At 36.7% G+C, this 20,718-nt stretch overlaps 1 protein-coding gene across 1 annotated transcript in view; it reads right to left on the bottom strand.

The window, feature by feature from the left end:
* Positions 1–10,960: 10,960 nt before the first annotated feature.
* ST8SIA1 (ST8 alpha-N-acetyl-neuraminide alpha-2,8-sialyltransferase 1) overlaps positions 10,961–20,718 on the bottom strand; it is a 151,954-nt gene continuing 142,196 nt past the window's right edge. Inside the window, exon 5 of the mRNA XM_068561415.1 lies at positions 10,961–11,447. Coding sequence (XP_068417516.1) covers positions 10,961–11,447 — 487 coding nt within the window. The remainder of the gene's footprint in view (positions 11,448–20,718) is intronic.

Below are 20,718 nucleotides of genomic sequence, written 5' to 3' on the forward strand. Positions count from 1 at the left end.
GCAGAAGCATTGAGGACAAGAAAGACAAATCCAGAATAAATGTCTATTTCAGTGAGAACAAATTGCTGCATCTCCATGATGGAAAGCACTGATAACCACTCTTGACCTCTCAAGGCATTAACCGTCCTATCTCAGTCTTAACCTTTATAAGAGATCGAGGCAAAACAGTATGTTGAATAGATACCAGTTAATCTCTTTTCTCAGTTGCCCCACTACTTTCTCTATAGGCTTCTATACAGAGTTGTTTTGCTAGCAGGTATGGAGGTTATGCATGGAATCAATAATCTGGCTTCCACCACTGCTGAGTGCCCAAGCAGTAATAGCATGGACCAATATAAAGATATACAGATTGCCAACAAAAACATGAAAGGATGCTCAACATCACTAATCATTAGAGAAATGCAAATCAAAACTACAATGAGGTATCACCTCACACCAGTCAGAATGGCCATCATCAAAAAATCCACAAACAATAAATGCTTGAGAGGGTGTGGAGAAAAGGGAACCCTCTTGCACTGTTGGTGGGAATGTAAATTGACACAGCCACTATGGAGAACAGTATGGAGGTTCCTTAAAAAACTAAAAATAGAATTACCATATGACCCAGCAATCCCACTACTGGGCATATACCCTGAGAAAACCATAATTCAAAAAGAGTCATGTACCACAATGTTCATTGCAGCTCTATAGCTAGGACATGGAAGCAACCTAAGTGTCCATCAACAGATGAATAGATAAAGAAGATGTGGCACATATATACAATGGAATATTACTCAGCCATAAAAGGAAACGAAACTGAGTTATTTGTAGTGAGATGGATAGACCTAGAGTCTGTCATACAGAGTGAAGTAAGTCAGAAAGAGAAAAACAAATACTGTATGCTAACACATATATATGGAATCTAAAAAAAAAAAAAAAAAAAAAAAAAGGTCCTGAAGAACCTAGGGGCAGGACAGGAATAAAGACGCAGATGTAGAGAATGGACTTGAGGACACAGGGAGGGGGAAGGGTAAGCTGGGATGAAGTGAGAGAGTGGCACTGACATATATACACTACCAAATGTAAAATTGATAGCTAGTGGGAAGCAGCCGCATAGCACAGGGAGATCAGCTCGGTGCTTTGTGACCACCTAGAGGGGTGGGATAGGGAGGGTGGGAGGGAGACGCAAGAGGGAGGGGATATGGGGATGTGTGTATATGTATATTGATTCACTTCGCTATAAAGCAGAAGCTAACACACCATTGTAAAGCAGTTATACTCCAATAAAGATGTTCAAATAAAAAAAGACTGGGGTTACTCTGAAATACATTTTGTATGAGAGACTGCCAAGTAAACTTACACTGTTATGTTCTTGATAAAAGATAATGAGTTTGAATCAGAATAAGAGGAATTGTGTTAAAAATAAACAAATAAATAAATAAAACCATTTCTGAATAGATCAGTAATCCACCTGGGGGCGTGTTGATTACAGCTGACCAACCAAATGAACTCTCATGCTCCATTCTTACTGTCCCCTTTTCCTCTACACACAAAGGTCAGAATCTTCTTAATCGAAGTGTATCTTGAGATCAATAAACTCTTGATTGTTTTGTAATGTAACTTTTGATTGCATTGTTTATGATGAAAAAGTTCCCAAATATTGAGGTTGATTTTTGAATTCATGCCTGGAAACAATGACTCTTGTGGAGGAAAGAAATAATTTTCTATCCATATAAAAGAAGTAAAGGATTTGTTTTCCTGTACTTTCAAAATCCTAGAAACTAGTTAGTATGTCTCAGAATTACACATGTCAAGCATAAACAGATATGGCCCCAGTTTCATCCCATGGTTTCCTGATCACTCACAATAAACTTCACAAGATTCAATTCAATCATCCTACATCTTTACTCCTTCATACCATCAAGAATCTAACTGTATGTCCAAATAATAAGTTTTCAAGCAAAAATATAGACTGTGACTCGTAATTACACTTTTTAGGTTTAGGAATTCTTGAGTAATTAATGCCTTTGGATTCTTAATATCTGTTTTTGAATGCTTAAACCAGAATAAAGTAGAACAGCAGGACTCAGTAATATCTAGATTTGTTTTATTTAATGATAGTTGGTGAAAACAAGTGAGATCTATTTTCCTCATGTGATCTGAGAATAGACTAGAGCAACCCACATTTATGCTGGAGCTCTGCCCTTTTCCCCCAAATGATTCAGCTAAACCTCATGAAGATTTAACATTAGGTAATAGAATGTCCTTTCCTAAAATAGCTTTAGTCCAAAAAAGCTGTTACGTGAGAATGAAGTCAGAGAATTAATAAGGAGATCTGCACAAAGCACCTTGACCAATTTCTGAGGAGAAATGTATGGTAAAGGATGGACCAAGGTGACTTTTTCTGGTATCTCTCCCTCTTGAGAAAGTGGCAGAATGGGGCCACGAGAGTTCAAGGTAAATGGGAGTTTGAAGCAATTATCTAAATAATTCAGACAAGAAGGCACACTTAGGCTTGTCAAAGTCACTGAACCTAAATATTTTGAATCCTATTAGAAATTTATTAAAGTATCTCTAGGGCACACATACCGATAATGACTCATTGTGTGAAGGAAAAATGTTATCCCTGGAAAAAGTAGGCTCATGTACATATACCGTGTTAAATAAATGTTCAATATTCTTTCTACTTTACTTTGCCCAGTAGATAGTGCCTTTCACCTGCATAAAAAGTACAAATAATGTCCTTATATCCTATTCATAGCATTTATAATTCTGTATTTCTAAAATAATTTTCTAAGTAGCATGAGTTTTCACCCAGAAGAAAAAATCAGTGTAGCTGATATGAATACAAAATAAAGGAAGAAAAGAAAAGGAAATAGAATTACCCACACGCTTCTGGGAAATAAAAAGACTTCACAAGCTATAAAAAAAAAATCATTTTATTCACAGGGTACATTTCCAAAATTTCTCCAAGTAAGGGAGGTAGAGAAATTGAGACTTACTGAACCTTCCCAGTACCAGCCATAATTACAATGAACACAGCAAAGAAAAAGACATGTTTTTACAGCAAACCTCCTCCTATGACATTGCATTTAAATTCTGTGGAAAGAACAACTCAGCAGAACCAACAGAGATACTGTTTTTCTCAAGTCATACTATAAAAAGTACCAATTAAAGTTTTTTCTTACCTGCTACATAGTCTATGAAACTAAAAAGAGAAGAAATGAAGAGCACAGATTTTCCCCACACCTACTGCCAGTGGAGTTTGGTTTTATTAGGAAGAAGTAATTCCAGGTACACTTCAAAAGTGATTTCAATTTTATGGTCTAATCTAACATCTTTTCCAGAATTACTGCATCTATGGACTTTTAGACTACTGTACATGGAAGAACATTTGAATTTTTCTATTTTTTTCTTAGCCCCAGTCTCTGCAAATTTGCTCTTGAAAAACAGCTTGCATACATGTGGAATACTATATAATGTGCAATCATTGAGTTAAAGAGAAACTTTCTTTTTCAAAGCTTTTCAGACTAACTATGTTGTATGGTTAACTGGAGTTCTAATCATGTTCCAGACTTTTAAAAATTTAGGCAAGTTTTCAATGGAGCTCTCCTTGTCTGTTCTCGCCCCCTTCCTTCTAGTGTCTCTGACTTTGATGTACCCCAGTGGCCATCAATCATCACAAATTGTGAATCCTATATATTATGAAAGAGTTGTCTCTAGTAACCTACCAACAAGAAAGCCCAAAGGATTGGTGCTAAAGAATGAATGAGAAACAGAAAAAAAAATTGTTTCCTTGATTCCACGAATGCTACAATTTGCTGGAAAAACAAACATTTTTAGTCTACGTGTCCTCCTGTGGCTATCACCTAAGGCGTTCCCTATGAGAAGGTTCTACTACTTCAACAAAGGATATTTACATACTATTATCAGACGTCTCCAAGGCCTATATACTATTGTGCATTTATATAAAATAGTCACATTCACTACACTTATAAGAGTTCTTGCTGATGATAAAGATACAACTTGGAACAAACATGGTTACACCTCTAGAGTGATGGGGTACATGAAGGAAATACACAAGGAAGTGGGAGCCAAGCCAGAAAAAGTTAAGGCACCCTCTGCCACCCCCCACAAGGTCAGCCATCTTTTTCTTTTCAATGGGCATAACTAATGCAAGGGGTGTGTGTGTGTGTTTACACTAGAACACAGGGGAGAAAATACATCTATGTCTGCCTAAGTAATCATGAATATAAAAGCCTTTTACTGAGGTAAAATTTTGGGAGCAGTGGACTAAAGCTAACTGCATAGCATAGGGTGATCATGTTTCAAAGGGTCAAGTTCAAGGTAACACTTCCTACTATCGCTGCTGCATCATGATAAAAGATCTAAATAATCTTATTTTGGGAGTACGCATCAAAGTGGAGATGGAAGAGGGGTGTGAGAATGGGAGTGTTTACATATTCAGGCTCAGACACCAAGGAAAGCCCAACTTGGAGAGGGCAGAAAGGGGGGTAGCATTTAGACCGTGAGGGTCCAAGTAGGTAAATAAGTGCCACTTCTGCTTTTCTCCCTAAGCATCTCACAGTCTCACGCTGCTTTCTCTACTGTCTTTCCATCATTAGCCATAACAACTGCATGACAATGTATTTCCTTTAAAATGTTTTGAAAAGGTTCTTGAGGCTGACACAAGGACAGCAGCCTCTGTGCTCTCTCTTTGCTGCACACTAAGATCCTTCCCAGTGCTCCCTCTCCATTAAAGCCCTGATTTTTATCTGTATCTTTTTCATTTTGGTTAAACCTCTTTTTTAAGATTACAATTCTCCATTTCTCTTACTATGTAGAGAAAAACAGACATACCTATCTCCTGACTTTCTCTGCCCTGGATAAAAATCACATCTCTTAGATGTTTATTGGTATCATGTGAAACATAAGCTTTTAAAATGACAAATAACTGGAGAAAATCTAATTACATAGAAGCAGAAAGAGACATGATCAATATATTTAGATACTATTCTATAAAACTCCCAGATAACTTCGCATCATTGATTCTATCCCACAGCTTCAATAGGAAAGCAAGTGAGAAAGAATTTTAGCACAATGTAAAGATCAGTACAAACACAGGAGGTAGGTAAATTAGTGACCATAACCAAAATATAATTCCTCTTTTGTGCTTTAAAAAGTTATAGTTATGGGCTTTGGCTATCATACAAATGCTCACAGGTACTGTAAGTCAATTTATAGTAAGTTACTTACTCCTTATTAGTTAGAGATGGAAGAAATCAGAAATGCTGGCACCAGAAAATCAGAAGAAGGAGACAGAAGCGTATATTTTTTCTTTATCGCAATGACAAGCAGAATTTTTGTGTTATGTTTGAATGAATTTTCCACTTATGTATTTATTTCAATCTCTCACCCCTAGGATGTAGGTAAAAACTTCAGAGAAGCCTAGGCTGGGGGTAAAGCCAGTAGTATCCATTTTCTTATGCTAGGAAGAAAAAAGGTTATAGCAATTGCAGACTCACACAAATCTCCTTTCACTTACAAAATAGGAATTTTATGGTGCTCAACCTAAACACTGCGGCTTCATATTTAGGATTTTATAAACAGATAGTCTAGGCTTCAGGATGCCTTTGGATGAGTCTCCAGGGTTTTCAAAGAGGCTATAGAACTTTCTCTAGGCTACTAGAGAACTAGTAGAATATGTGCTATCTTCCCAGCTTCAAGAACTCAGAAAATGCATCAGAGTAGAGATAAAAAGCTCTGTTTTTAATAAACACTGGCAAGGCCATAATCAGGTCAGGATGACCAGAAATCTGTCACAAGACACCCAAATTTAGAGAGCACAAGTTTAAGCATCTCAGCAAATTTCCACACCAACTCTCTAGTCACAAGGCTACTAGCTTGACCCCGGAGCCAGGCCAGCTTCCTTGATAGTGGACAGAGATAGAGAGTGCTGGAAAGCCAAGGCCAAGGGCAGAGACTTCTCTGACCCTTTGTATCCGGAGAGCGCGGGGACTGCATTTTTCCTCCTTTCGACTTGCCTCTTCCTTGTCCCAGCACTCAATTCACGGAAGTTGCCAAAATTGCTACTTGTATTTAGTTGTTGTTACTGCTCACTTTGTAAGAGGCTTGACCTGTGTTGCAGGTGCCTCGGAGTTGTCTGCACACTTCCATCCCTGCTGTGTGCCCACTAAAATCAGATCATCTCAGAGGAGACCTCTACACTGGGAAGATGAAGAAATAAAAAGCACAGTATTGTTCTCAAGACATTCCTCCACATGCTCATCCTCAAGTTCCCACAAACGTCCTTATAGCTCTTGATCTTTGAAACTCTACAGACAGAGAGCAGTTATTACCTGGTTCTGGTGGGAAAGTTTTTATACAACACAGTAAGCATTTCCTGAAGTTTTCAGGGGACTGTGACATTTTTTTCCTCTTAGGTCCCTCCTAACAAGGATTTATCAGTTAAAAATTTCACAAAGTCACAAAGTATTTTTAAACATAGAAATGAAAACTCTAGGTGGCTGATTTTCAAAACAGAGAACTAGGAGGTGGTATATAATAAAATTACAACCTACCATAGTTGCCGACAAGAAGAAATGTTATTGATATCATTTCTATTTGAAATTATCTGTAACATTCCTGTAAATCTTTTGACTAATCTCAGAATATTTTTGGCAAATTCAGAGTCCTAGGATTTTCCCAGTTATTTTCCAGGTAGATTTTTAAGCCATGTTGCCCATTGCTTCAGGTACAAGTTATATTTAACCTAAACAAGGTTTTTACCCCAGAAAAGGGCATAAAACATCACAAAGCCAAACACAGAGTACTGTTTGAACATCTGTCACTTTGGATCATTGGATCATTTTGGATCATTTGCCCTTGTTAAAATAGCTAAAAGTGAATTCTACAGAAACAAAATCCAGGAAGCACTCCTTAGCTTCCTGTGTTACTTACAGTTTAGATGCACAATGTTGTATAAACTTGGTCAAATACTCTATATAAAGCATATGCGTCCAGTGTCTTCTTCCATATAAAAATCTTTCATATAAAAAATTACTTTTCTTTGTTATAGAATGACTTAATCCTTTAGCCATCGTCATTTGACCAAAGTCTAATTAAAATCAAACAGAGGTCATCCTTACTCATGATCCTTAACATCAGTGCAATTCTCCAGTTGGAGCTAATAAAAATAAAAATTCGCATCAGGTACTCATTTTCAGTCTCTTCAACCCGTCTTTTATCCCCATGGACATTTAGTGACATTTTTGTCACTAAAAAGCAATTTAAAAATTACACTGATGTCAGAGGGTGACATCTTCTCTTGGCAGATGCATCAAAAATGATGAAATACTTTTGTATTAAATGTGTCTGCCATAACTTGAATCTCTTCTGAGCTGCATCTTAAGGGTCAGTAATATTAAAATGTAATCAACCAAATTTGACAAAGGCGTCCAATTCTGAAGGTCTCAATTTCAAATAAACAAAATAAAATAATGGGAGTTTAGAATTCAACTTCTTGATGTGGCACATATATACAATGGAATATTACTCAGCCATGAAAAGGAACGAAATTGAGTTATTTGTAGTGAGGTGGATGGAGTTAGAGTCTGTCATACAGAGTGAAGTAAGTCAGAAAGAGAAAAACAAATGCAGTATGCTGATGCATATATATGGAATCTAAAAAAATGGTACAGATGAACCTAGTGGCAGGGCAGGAATAAAGACGTAGACATAGAGAACAGACCTGAGGACACGGAGGTGGGGGGTGGGAGGGGAAGCTGGGATGAAGTGAGAGAGTAGCATTGACATATATACACTACCAAATGTAAAATGGATAGCTAGTGGGAAGCAGCTGCATAGCACAGGGAGATCAGCTCGGTGCTTTGTGATCACCTAGAGGGGTGGGATAGGGAGGGTGGGAGGGAGACGCAAGATGGAGGAGATATGGGGATATATGTATACGTATAGCTGATTCATTTTGTTGTACAGCAGAAACTAACACAACATTGCAAAGCAATTATACTCCAATAAAGATGAAAAAAATAAAAAAGAATTCAACTTCTTAAGAGTAATAGAGTATGCCAGAGTACTCTGAAAGATAATTCTAGAAAGATCCTCACTTAGGAAAACACATATTTCAATAAGGATGGATATATATAACTTTATGCTACACACACGTACACACACACAGACACTCAAAACTCCTAGGTTTAGACACATCTATCTAACCACAGAAAAGGGAATATGTATGACATACTTAAGAATTACCACTATAAAATAATGCCAAACTGTAACCTACTCTAAGAAAACATTCTCATTAAATTGTAGTCCTACTTTGAATGATGAGAGCATGTATGTGTATCCTTAACTGAAGACAATATGGAACAATCAAAATATCACTTTGGTCTAATCCAGGGTGTCTCAACCTTGGCACTATTGGCATTTTCAAGTGGGGAATTCTTTGTTGGGGGGGGAGGGGGCGCTGCTCTGTGCATTGTAGGATGTTTAGCAGGATCCTGGGCCTCTATCCACTAGATGCTGGCAGCACCCTCCAAATCATGACAATCAAAAATGTCTCCAGACATTGCCAAGTGTCACCAGATGGGGGAGGGGAATCACCCTGTTAAGAAGCCCTGATCTAATTACACTTTATCGATTTGCGCCATTTCTGTTTTGCCTTTCAGAAACCCCAAATGTATAGACTAACCACTGTACAAATCTATTGCATAAACCTAGCCCAGGAATCATAAGATGTAAAATTTCCAGAAGGCATCTCCAGTGGAACTGTGACACATGGGTTCTATGGAGCTCATTAGTTACATCTGAACAATTTTAATAATTAAAGCACTAATCTGAGTGATACATATTTTATTAACTTTTATGTATGTTTTTTGTTAGGCCTTTTATATTTTGATGAAACATATAGCTAAAAATATATTCCTTTTTAAGGTAGTTATTAAGTAATAACAATAGCTCAAAAGAGGAAATATATTCAGGGTTGTACACACAGCAAATATTTAATGCAACTCCCTCATAGTACATTCTCATTACATTTTTGCTGCCAAATAGGATCAAAAGAGCAAATGAGATCTGCAGAGAATCAATACTCTCAAATTCTTAACTTTCTAAATGTCAACAGAATCTGTGTTATGTCAACCAGCCGTATTTTAACTGTTGATCTCTATAATAACCTCACTATTCAATCATATTTAGAAATTGGCTATTCCAATGATGTAGAATTTTTCCAAGGGCTTTTTTATCTTGGTATCTCTTAAATTAACCCACCAAAAACTGCCACCTGTTTAACTGTTTTAGTCTATATTGTATACTAAGTCTCTACCGTTAAAAATGAAGCAGAACTTTTGGGTACAGTTTACCTACATTTCGGTGACACTTAAAAATAAAGTTAGTGATTTCTACTGTCTCCTTTTAGATTAAGGCATCCCAAAGCACAAAGACCATGTGAGGTTTCTTTTACCTTTCTCTTATATGTAAACACATCTGACTGCTTGTAATCTGTCAACAGAGTTTGTGTGCAGTTGTGTCGAAGCTGAGGTAACAAGCCTTCTAAGCAGTCCTACCTGTTACTAAGGGAATAAACAGCTACTAATTCACATCCCTTTACTGGTGTGAACCATGCCTTGATGACCATGCTTAACACAAGACTTACTCATGAGATGTTGGGAAGAGTCACATTGACTAAACCAATTCTGCTCATTTGGAGTGATTTGGGGGTAAGGCTTGCATCTCATACTGGTTTGAGCATTACAGCAGCATGCAGTAAGCTGGCTTTTCTCATATCAAGGTGTAGTAGGTAGTACATAATGCATTTGTAGCTCTCCAACACCAGTTACAGATTTTTGCCATCCCAGGTCATGTGGGTTCGGCTTTCATAATCACACAGGAATGAGCTTTGTTTAACAGTGTGTGTGTGAGAGACTATGTAAGAGGGTACACAAATATATGCATTCTTTTATGTGTGCATACATATTCTTTATCTTGGAGGGAACATACCATGGTAGATAGAAAAGGATATGCCTTCCAAACTATCTTCCAGAGACTAAGCTTTACGTCATTGTGCTTTACTTCATCTCCAAACATTAAATTATGAAGACAATTCTGCCAATTTGCAAATAAATAATGCACTCACATTTGCAGTTTTTTGCACTAAAATAATAATAATGCAAACAGGTTACATAATGCACACCTAAAATTGAGTTTATGCCCTAAATTCTGAGGAGGGAAAGTGGCTCTTCATCCTGACAACGAATCGACCCAGACTAAATTCAACAATGCTTCACATTGTCTAAGTAGACCTGACAAAAGGGGAGGAGGTCATTCTTATTTAACATTTTTTAAGTGGAAGGGAAGGGAACTCTAGTTAACATAGACTTGGTTCAACAAATCACAATAATCAGCTGTAGCATTTTGGATCCATATTATTCAGGAAGGGATTTTTAAAATCTACCCCATCACCTACTCACTGCCCTTAAATAAGGCAAAAATAAATAATAATTTTTTAAAAACCTACAGAGTTCTAATGTTAGTCTTAATAAGATAGTTTTTTTTTTTTTAAATTAAGCCAGTTCATGTTGATAATCACTAACACTTTTACCCTGGCATTTCATTTACTATACCTTGATTAATTCCTCAGCTTCAACAACTAGAGTTTTGTCTTGTTTGTGAACTGTACCATCGCTAGTTGAACCATGAAAATGTAGTTTACCAACATCATTTCATCAGCATGTTACTAGTTGCACATCCACTATATGCTATAAAAGATTTCATAGGACATTTCACTTCTTTTTTTGTCCTTCCAGCCAACAGTAAAAGTAGAGTTCTCCTTGAGTTTTTGTTGTCGTTTTTTCCAAGTGGCCCACGCAAATCCATGAAACGACCTGACCGTTCCCTTTTGTAATCACGTAGAAAACCTAACAAAAATACCCTGGCTCAGTCCTTTCTTTTTCCACAGTCCCTAGGAAGTGGGTGGGAGTGAGGTGTCCTCACATGGGTCTAACTGCATTCTCAGTGCACCAATTTTATGAAGATACCAGAGTTGGAGAAATTCCTCCGGCATGGCATGGAAGCCAGAAAAGGGCAGGACATTGTCATAGTAGTGGTGGCTGATGGGTTGTTCATGCATATTCACAGAGAAGGGCCAGAAGCCATAGATGGCCACCTCTTCACAGAGGCCCAGGGCTGCGCTCACCAGAAAGAGTCCTGTGGACAGGCGCTTGGCATGAATTCCCCTACTTTTCCAGAACTTCCCAATGCTACGCAGAAAGTTGGGGTTGGCAAAGAGCACTGTTTGATTGGCACCAACATCTGACAGTGTGTAATAAACCCGGAGGGATGGCTCTGTTCCCGTCTTCATAGAAAAGGCAGGCATGTAGATGTAACTGTGGTTATACACTTTCATGTGGTCCACAAACGTCTTTCTGGACCACAGCAGGTTCTGAAACCTATCAAAAAGAAGAAGCTCAATTAAACTTGGAGAAAAGAAACTCATCAATACCCGCTCTACCATTCTTCTGATGGCCCTGATAGCTCATATCATCTCAGCAAAAAACAAGAAAAACACTTCTCTTGTATTTAAAATCCACCTTGAACTTACCAGTTATCTCTCATCAAGTAGCCTGACTTTTCCCCACCGCAACATCTTAAACTCCAGTTAAGATTCTTTAATGAGATGCCCTCTGAACTAAAATGCATTGTACATTTTGTTCTCTTTTAGAATTTACTTGCCTGGAATGTAAAAATGATTTAATACTCATGAATTCACAAAGATTGTTGGTTGTTGGATAGGCTTTTGATAAAAGCTACTTGTGTGGTAGACATAAGCACAGGACTGGTTTTCTCATCTGCAAATCAAAGGAATCACTTCTAAGATACTTCTTACCATTGAAATTCTATAAGTATGCAGCTTAATCAGTGAATGCTATATTATAATATTACATGGAAAAAGAAAGACTTGTCTCTATTATAAAATGCTACTAAGAGTTGCCCATATTGCTTGCTCCAAAGAACTCCACTTTCCTATGTTCTTTCAGTTTGGATTACATAGAAAGAGGATCTCTGATTCCAATGTATTCAGCTAAAATTAATGGTACACATCCTATGCATCAGGCATTGGGGAAGTAAAATTTTAATGACCCGATTTTTAATCTCAGGAAATTCCAGTGCAATTGTGAAACAAAAATATAAGTGAGCACAATATAATGTTCTAAGTGCAACCGTTGATATTTGTATAAATTACTATGGAATACAGATGAAAACATAATTCTGCCTTGGGAGAGAGAGTGGGTTCCAAGAAAGCTACAGAGAGGGGATGACATTTAAATACATCTCTTTAGGGGAACAACAGGAAGAACAACCCCTAAACTATAAAGGACACTTTGGTCATAGGCAAGGGTGCAGTGTCCTGAAGCAATGATGAGGATTCTGTGTCCCTGGAACGAGCGAGACAGGGATTGTGGACGCAGTGATGGGAGATGAGGTGTGTTGCAAAAACCCTTGCGTCTCTAATTTGTTTGGGCTGCACTCTGTGATGACTGAGAACCTTCACAGAAGTGAGTACTTAGAGCACTTACTATCTGGATTACAAATATTTCATCATTTGTTTAGTTGTCAATCATCTGTGTCAAAAAAAGTGACTCTGATGATCTGGGGAAGGAAGAGGCTGGTGGCCTGGAGACCAGTTAAGAGGTTGCTGATGTAGCTCAAGTGAAAAAAGACAAAAAGACAGTGAGTGCCTTGTAACTTCTTGTTCTTTCACAAACGGAAGTCACCTATCTTGGGTTACGTGCAGGTGAAGAAGCAGCATCTGAGAATGGAATTGAGCCACTACCAGCAGAGGGAAGTCTGGCCTGACAGGTTGGCAGGGCTCATCAGAAATATGTGAAACTGAAATTCTGAATACACAAATCCACAGGATTTTATGTCGCAATCAATGTTATGAACTCTGCCTGCCAAGAAAGATGTGCTTCTAAAGCCCAAAGGAAGGGAAATTGCTCAAGTTTTCTTCATGTCCTTGATTCAGCAGCCTGTCTTAGCGATTTTCCCTGGGCTCTGACAGATAAGTGACAACAGGGTTTTTAGGTGCAATAACTTTACCCTAAAAGAAGGCATGGAAGACACTGATCCATACTCTGGAGCTGGGCCAGCTTCTCCAACACAAACTCCTGCTTCCCAACTTCAATAGGCTCCGCTTAATAATTCTTTTATTCTCTCCATTGCCCGCCCATATTTGCTGCTCGCTAACACTTTCCTAATCGTGTAGATACACCCTGCAGATAACTTCCTACTTCATTTGAACTATGGTTCTCAAACTTTAGTTAGAATAACCTGTATCACAGATTCCTAGATTCTGATGAGAGTGATACAGGGAGTTGAATTTTTACCCAGCATTCCCTGCTGATTCTGATGCAGGTGTCCGGGGGCTATACTTATTTAGAAGATAGATAGACACCATCAATGTAAGCTATCTAACTCTCTGCATCTTTCCCTCAGCATCTCTTTCTTTACATCTTCTAATTTTTCAATTGTGATTAATAAAATGTTAAAATGTTCAGCTTCAGGTTGCCAGTCAAGATGCAAACTGAATAGAATCAGGGAAGGTAAGGGCCCAGCTCTCCCTCCTAGAGCAAATCTCTAGAAATAAGAGAAAAGATGTTTTTTTTTTTTTAAAAATCTACATTTATCCTAAAAAAAGAAAAGAAGGAAAACCTTCAGTCAATCCCCACATCTGGAATACTTCTGAAAACAGAAAGCTTATAGAAGGAAAGCAAAACATAAACTAATTTACCAAGCATTGCTCTAAAAGGTAGTTAGCTGTGCCCTATTCCTTAAGGCAGGAGATACTGGAGAAGGTGGGTGTCTTGGAACAATCAACAAGGTTATTGTTCAGATTATAGGGCAGCAGGAACATGCAGGTGGGTTGAACTCTAAAATCCTGCACTGGCCAATTATCGCTGTGTATAGTGGAGAGGGAGTGTCAGCCTCTAGGGAGGAACAGTGGCTGTGTGCCCAGATGATACCTGGCCCAACCCACAGGAAACTGGGGATTCTTTTCAACTCATACAGTATTGGCAGCCAGGCCAATGGAGGGCCAAGAGAGAGACCTGTAGATTATGACACTTGGGAGTCACCCAAGAGAAAGCCAGCTTGCTACCTTCTCTTCAACTGAGAGTGAAGCTCACCTGTCAACAGGTCCAGTCTCTGCACAGAGCTTCCAGTCTCCAAACAAGAACAGATAGTCAAGATCAGAAGACATTGAAGGAAAGCCTCCAACACGAAAGTCAGAGAACAGAATGGAAGAACGAAAGAACTCGGAAAAAACCAAGATCATTAAAGAGGCAGAAGAAAACTCTTAAAAGTCTATAATTAGTTTGTTTAGAAATATTAATTATTAATTAATATTTGCACCCATGAACTAAGACTTAGATGCTATAAAATGAAAAAAAATAATTTAGGTAATAAGAAAGAGCTGTTAGTAATTAGAACATATAACAACAGATGGATTCAGGTAAAGGAAATCTCCAGGAAGACAGTTTACACAGCAGGCTGAGAAAGCCATCAATCAGATACTATGAGAGAAAAAGATAGTTTCTAAAAGGATGTCTACACATAGAGAATCCTAAAGATGCTACCAGAAAACTACTAGAGCTAATCAATGAATTTGGTAAAGTAGCAGGATACAAAATTAATGCACAGAAATCTCTTGCATTCCTACACACTAATGATGAAAATCTGAAACAGAAATTAAGGAGACACTCCCATTTACCACTGCAACAAAAAGAATAAAATACCTAGGAATAAACCTACCCAAGGAGACAAAAGACCTGTATGCAGAAAACTATAAGACACTGATGAAAGAAATTAAAGATGATACCAACAGATGGAGAGATATACCATGTTCTTGGATTGGAAGAATCAACATTGTGAAAATGACTCTACTACCCAAAGCAATCTACAGATTCAATGCAATCCCTATCAAACCACCAATGACATTTTTCACAGAACTAGAACAAAAAATTTCACAATTTGTATGGAAACACAAAAGACCCCGAACAGCCAAAGCAATCTTGAGAAAGAAAAATGGAGCTGTAGGAATCAGGCTTCTGGACTTCAGACTATACTACAAAGCTACAGTAATCAAGACAGTATGGTACTGGCACAAAAACAGAAATATAGATCAATGGAACAGGATAGAAAGCCCAGAGATAAACCCAGGCACATATGGTCACCTTATTTTGATAAAGGAGGCAAGAATATACAATGGAGAAAAGACAGCCTCTTCAATAAGTGGTGCTGGGAAAACTGGACAACTACATGTAAAAAAATGAAATTAGAACACTCCCTAACACCATACACAAAAATAAACTCCAAATGGATTAAAGACCTAAATGTAAGGCTAGACACTATAAAACTCTTAGAGGAAAACATAGGCAGAGCACTCTATGACATAAATCACAGCAAGATCCTTTTTGACCCACCTCCTAGAGAAATGGAAATAAAAACAAAAATAAACAAATGGGACCTAATGAAACTTAAAAGCTGTTGCACAGCAAAGGAAACCATGAACAAGATGAAAAGACAACCCTCAGAATGGGAGAAAATATTTGCAATTGAAGCAACTGACAAAGGATTAATCTCCAAAATTTACAAACAGCTCATGCAGCTCAATATTAAAAATACAAACAACCCAATCCCCAAATGGGCAGAAGACCTAAATAGACATTTCTCCAAAGAAGATATACAGATTGCGAGCAAACACATGAAAGGATGCTCAACATCACTAATCATTAGAGAAATGCAAATAAAAACTACAATGAGGTATCACCTCACACCAGTCAGAACGGCCATCATCAAAAAATCTACAAACAATAAATGCTGGAGAGGGTGTGGAGAAAAGGGAACCCTCTTGCACTGTTGGTGGGAATGTAACTTGATACAGCCACTATGGAGAACAGTATGGAGGTTCCTTTAAAAACTAAAAATAGAACTACCAAATGACCCAGCAATCCCACTACTGGTCGTATACCCTGACAAAACCATAACTGAAAAAGAGTCATGTACCACAATGTTCAGTGCAGCTCTATTTACAATAGCCAGGACATGGAAGCAACCTAAGTGTCCATCGACAGATGAATGGATAAAGAAGATGTGGCACATGTATACAATGGAATATTACTCAGCCATAAAAAGAAATTGAGTTATTTGTAGTGAGGTGGATGGATCTAGAGTCTGTCATACATAGTGAAGTAAGTCAGAAAGAGAAAAACAAATACCACATGCTAACAAAAAAATAAATGAATAAATAAAAGGATGTCTCAACAAAAAAGTGACCCTGACAGACTAGCACGTTGGCAGTAATGAAAGAAGATTTGCAGCTCTAATGGGAGTCTGGAGATGAATTAGTGACTGTTGCATGGAAAGCCTTTATTTACTCTGGGGAAAAATTAAAAGTTGAACTGGATATTAAATACTCGTAATAGACTTTTTGTCTCAGATGTGAACAGTACTTAGATAGACACTAAGGTAAGCACTGACTATTGATTTGATTGTGATATATCTGTATTGAGAGATCAAGAAAGTGTAAGTGTGTATGGGGGAGTGGTGCTGTGAGGAGCACTTTAAGAGAGAAAAATCTTAATTTTTCCATAAGAAATCTATAGATAAATGGAAAAAAAATTTTAATTGCAATTAAGCATGCTGCTTTAAAATGTAACTAGAGAAAAATCAGCTAGAGAAGTTGAAGGCCTTGGAACATTTCTTGGGGGAGTATATGACAGGAGATTGCTGCTTTCTATTTGAAAGCAGTTGTATTATTTGATCTTGAAAACTATGTATTATACACATAATATTTTGGTAAAATAGATATTAAATTTTTTAAATCATAAAAATAGAAAATAAAGAATATATATGTATAACTGAATCACTTTGCTGTACAGCAAAAATTAACAAAACATTGTAAATCAACTATACTTCAATAAAATAAATTAAAAATATAAACTAATGTATATTGATCCAATGAACAATACCACCCAAAAGTGTAACAGTCAAGAAACTTTGTGCACCTAACAAGATAGTTTCAAAATATATTTAGCAAAACGGATTAAAATTCAGATGGATAGGTATTCACAAACCCACATTCATAATTAAGTCTTTAATTTTAAAATGTCTATTGTTTTAAAACATGATTGAAAGTTTCTAAAATGACCACATGTTATGTCACAAAAGAAAATATATAGTATGATATATATACATAAATATATTAAAACAATTATTATCATAAAGTCCAGATCATCAACCACATAAAAATATATGTACTGCACTGGAAAACATATTTCAAGTATGTTTACAAGGGGAAATCAATATTTACAGATGATATAATTACCTATCTGAATATATAAGGGAACCAACTGAAAAATTATTTATTAAAACCAATAAAGTCTAGATCAACTTCTAAAAATCCATAGTTAAACTAGGAGAGAACTTCCTCAGCTTGATAAAAATATCTATAAAAAACCTACACCTAACATAATACTTTATGGTGAGAAACTTGAAGCTCTCCCACTAACACTGGGAACAAGTCAAGGATGTCTCCAAGTCAAGGATCTCACCACTACTTTCAACATTATACTGGAAGTCATTGTTAATACAATTAGATATGAAAAGGAAGTGAAAGGTATACAGATTGAGAAGGAATAAATAAAACTGTCTTTTCAGATGACACGTAGAAAATCTGAAAGAATTGAAAATGCTCCTGGAACTAATAAGGTTGCAGGATACAGGGTTAATATACAAAAGTCAATTGCTTTCGTATATATCAGTAATAACAAGTGGAATTTGAAATAAAAAACACAATACAATTTATACTAGCAACCCCCAAAATGAAATACTTAGGCATAAATCTAACAAAATATGTACAAGATCTATGTGAGGAAAACTACAAAACTCTAATGAACTAAATAAAAATCGAGGAACTAAATAAATGGAGAGACATCACATGTTTACAAATAAGAAGACTCAATATTCTCAAGATGTCAGTTCTTCCCAACTTGATTTATAGATTCAGTACAACCCCAATCAAAATCCCAGCAAGTTCTTTTGTGCATATCAACAAATTGATTCTAAAATTTATATGGAGAGGCAAAAGACTGAGAGTAGCCAATACAATATTGAAGGAGAAGAATGAAGTTGGAGGACTGACACTACCCAACTTCAACAGTTACTATAAAGGTACAGAAATCAAGACAGTATGGAATTGGTAAAAGAATAAATAGATCAATGTAACAGAATGGGGAGCCCAGAAATAGACCCACATAAATACAGTGGGTCTTTGACAAAGGAGCAAAGTGATCTTTGGCAAAGGAGCAAAGGCAATACAGTGGAACAAAGACAGTCATTTTAACAAATGGTGCTGGAGCAAGTGGACATCCACATGCCAAAAAATGAATCTAGACACAGACTTTACACCCTTCACAAAAATTAACTCAAAATGGAACATAAACCTAAATGTAAAATGCAAAACTATAAAACTCCTAGAAGACAATGCAAGAGAAAATCTAGACGACCTTGAGTATGGCGATAACTTTTTAGATAAAACACCAAAGGCACAATCCATGAAAGAAATAATTGATAAGCTGGACTTCATTAAAATTAAGAACTTCTGCTCTGTGAAAGACAATGTCAGGAGAATGAGAAGACAAGCCACAGCCTGGGAGAAAATATATGCAAAAGATGCAGCTGATAAAGAGCTGTTATCTAAAATATACAAAGAACTGCTAAAACTCAACAATAAGAAAACAAACAACTCAATTAAAAAATGGGCCAAAGACTCTGACATCTCACCAGATGGCAAATAAGCATATGAAAAGATGTTCCACATCATACATTATCAGCGATATTCAAATGAAAGCAACGATGAGATACCACTACCCATCTATGAGGATGGCCAAAATCCAGAACACTGACAACACCAAATACTTGTGAGGATGTGAAGTAACAGGGATTCTCATTCACTGCTGTTGGGAATACAAAATGGTACAGCCACTTTGGAAGACAGTTTGGTGGTTTCTTACAAAATTAAGCATACTCTTACCACACCATCCAGCAATCATGCTCCTTCAACTCAAAGATGTTGAAAACTTATGTCCACATAAAAACTTGTACACGTGTACGTATAGCAGCTTTATTCATAATTGTCAAAACTTGGAAGCAACCAAGATGTCCTTCAGTAGGTGAATGGATAAAGAAACTTTATTATTTCAATCCAACAGAATATGATCAACACTAAAATGAAATGAGCTATGAAGCCATTAAAAGACAGGGAGAACACTTAAAGGCAGATTATTAAGTGAAATAAGCCAATCTGAAAAGGCTACACACTGTATGATTGCAACTATATGACATTTTGGAAAAGGCAAAGCTACAGATATAGTAAAACTTAAAGATCAGTGGTTGCCAGGGGTTGGAGGGGGAGAGAGGGATGAATAGGTAGAGCATAGAGGATTTTTAGGGCACTGAAAATATTCTGTATGAAACTGTAATGATGGATACATGTCACTATACATTTGTCCAAACCCATAGAATGTACAATATCAAGACTGAACCGCAATGCAAACTATGGACTTTGGGTGATTATAATGTGTTAATGTAGGTTCATCAATGGTAACAAAAGTACCTCTAGTGGGAGATGTTGATAATGGGGGAGGCTAGGCATGTGTGGGGTTGGGGACATATGGGAAATCTTTGTACTTTCCTCTCAATTTTGCTGCAAACCTAAAACTGCTCTGAAAAAATAAAGACTTTTAAAAATCCATGGTTTCCCTACACAAGAGCAAGCACATATTAAAAAAAAATAGTATCAAAGGTTTTATTTGTAATAGCAACATGTCCTCAAACACCTTGAAAGAAACCTAAAAATAAATATATAACATTTTTATGGAGACAATAATGAATACTGAAAGATGTCTCCCCAAATAAATCTATAGGTTCAATGCAATCTCAACCAAAATTCCAATATTATTTTAAAATAAAATTTTATATGATCAATCTAAAATTCACATGAAAGGTAAATCAAGTATACATACTCAAGGCAATTTTAGATAAAAGAAGAATACAGGAAGGACTTAACTTACCAAATATCAAAACTGATTATAAAACTACAGTAATAAAAACACAACAGAATCCATGAAAGAGCAGACAATCTATAAAGAGTCTAAAAATGGAACTAGGCATATTTAGGGATTTCCTATATGATGAAAGTGACATTTCAAACCAATTCATAAAAACTGACCCCCATAAATTGTACAGGGACAACTGGCAAGCCAAATAATAGAAACTAAGATAAATTCCTCCCTCATAGTGTTCAGAAAATTAAGTTCCAGATGAAATAAAAATATATTCTAAAATTAGAAGAAAATATAAGAAAATACTTTTAAGACCTTGGGATACAAACGGCCTTGTTAAATAAGGCACTAAAAGCAAAATCCATAAAGGAAAAGATGGATAAACATGACTGCTTCAAAATTAAATATTTCTATAAGATAAAGGCTATGTAATTAATAAGACAAGCAACAGATTGAGAGAAAATGTTTACAACATGCATAACAAAGGATTAACCGCATGCTAACACATATTTATGGAATCTAAGAAAAAAACATTATTCTGAAGAACGTAGAGGCAGGACAAGAATAAGAGACGCAGACGTAGAGAATGGACTTGAGA

Source organism: Eschrichtius robustus, chromosome 13 (assembly GCF_028021215.1).
Source record: "Eschrichtius robustus isolate mEscRob2 chromosome 13, mEscRob2.pri, whole genome shotgun sequence".
In the NCBI taxonomy this organism is placed as follows: Eukaryota; Metazoa; Chordata; class Mammalia; order Artiodactyla; family Eschrichtiidae; genus Eschrichtius; species Eschrichtius robustus.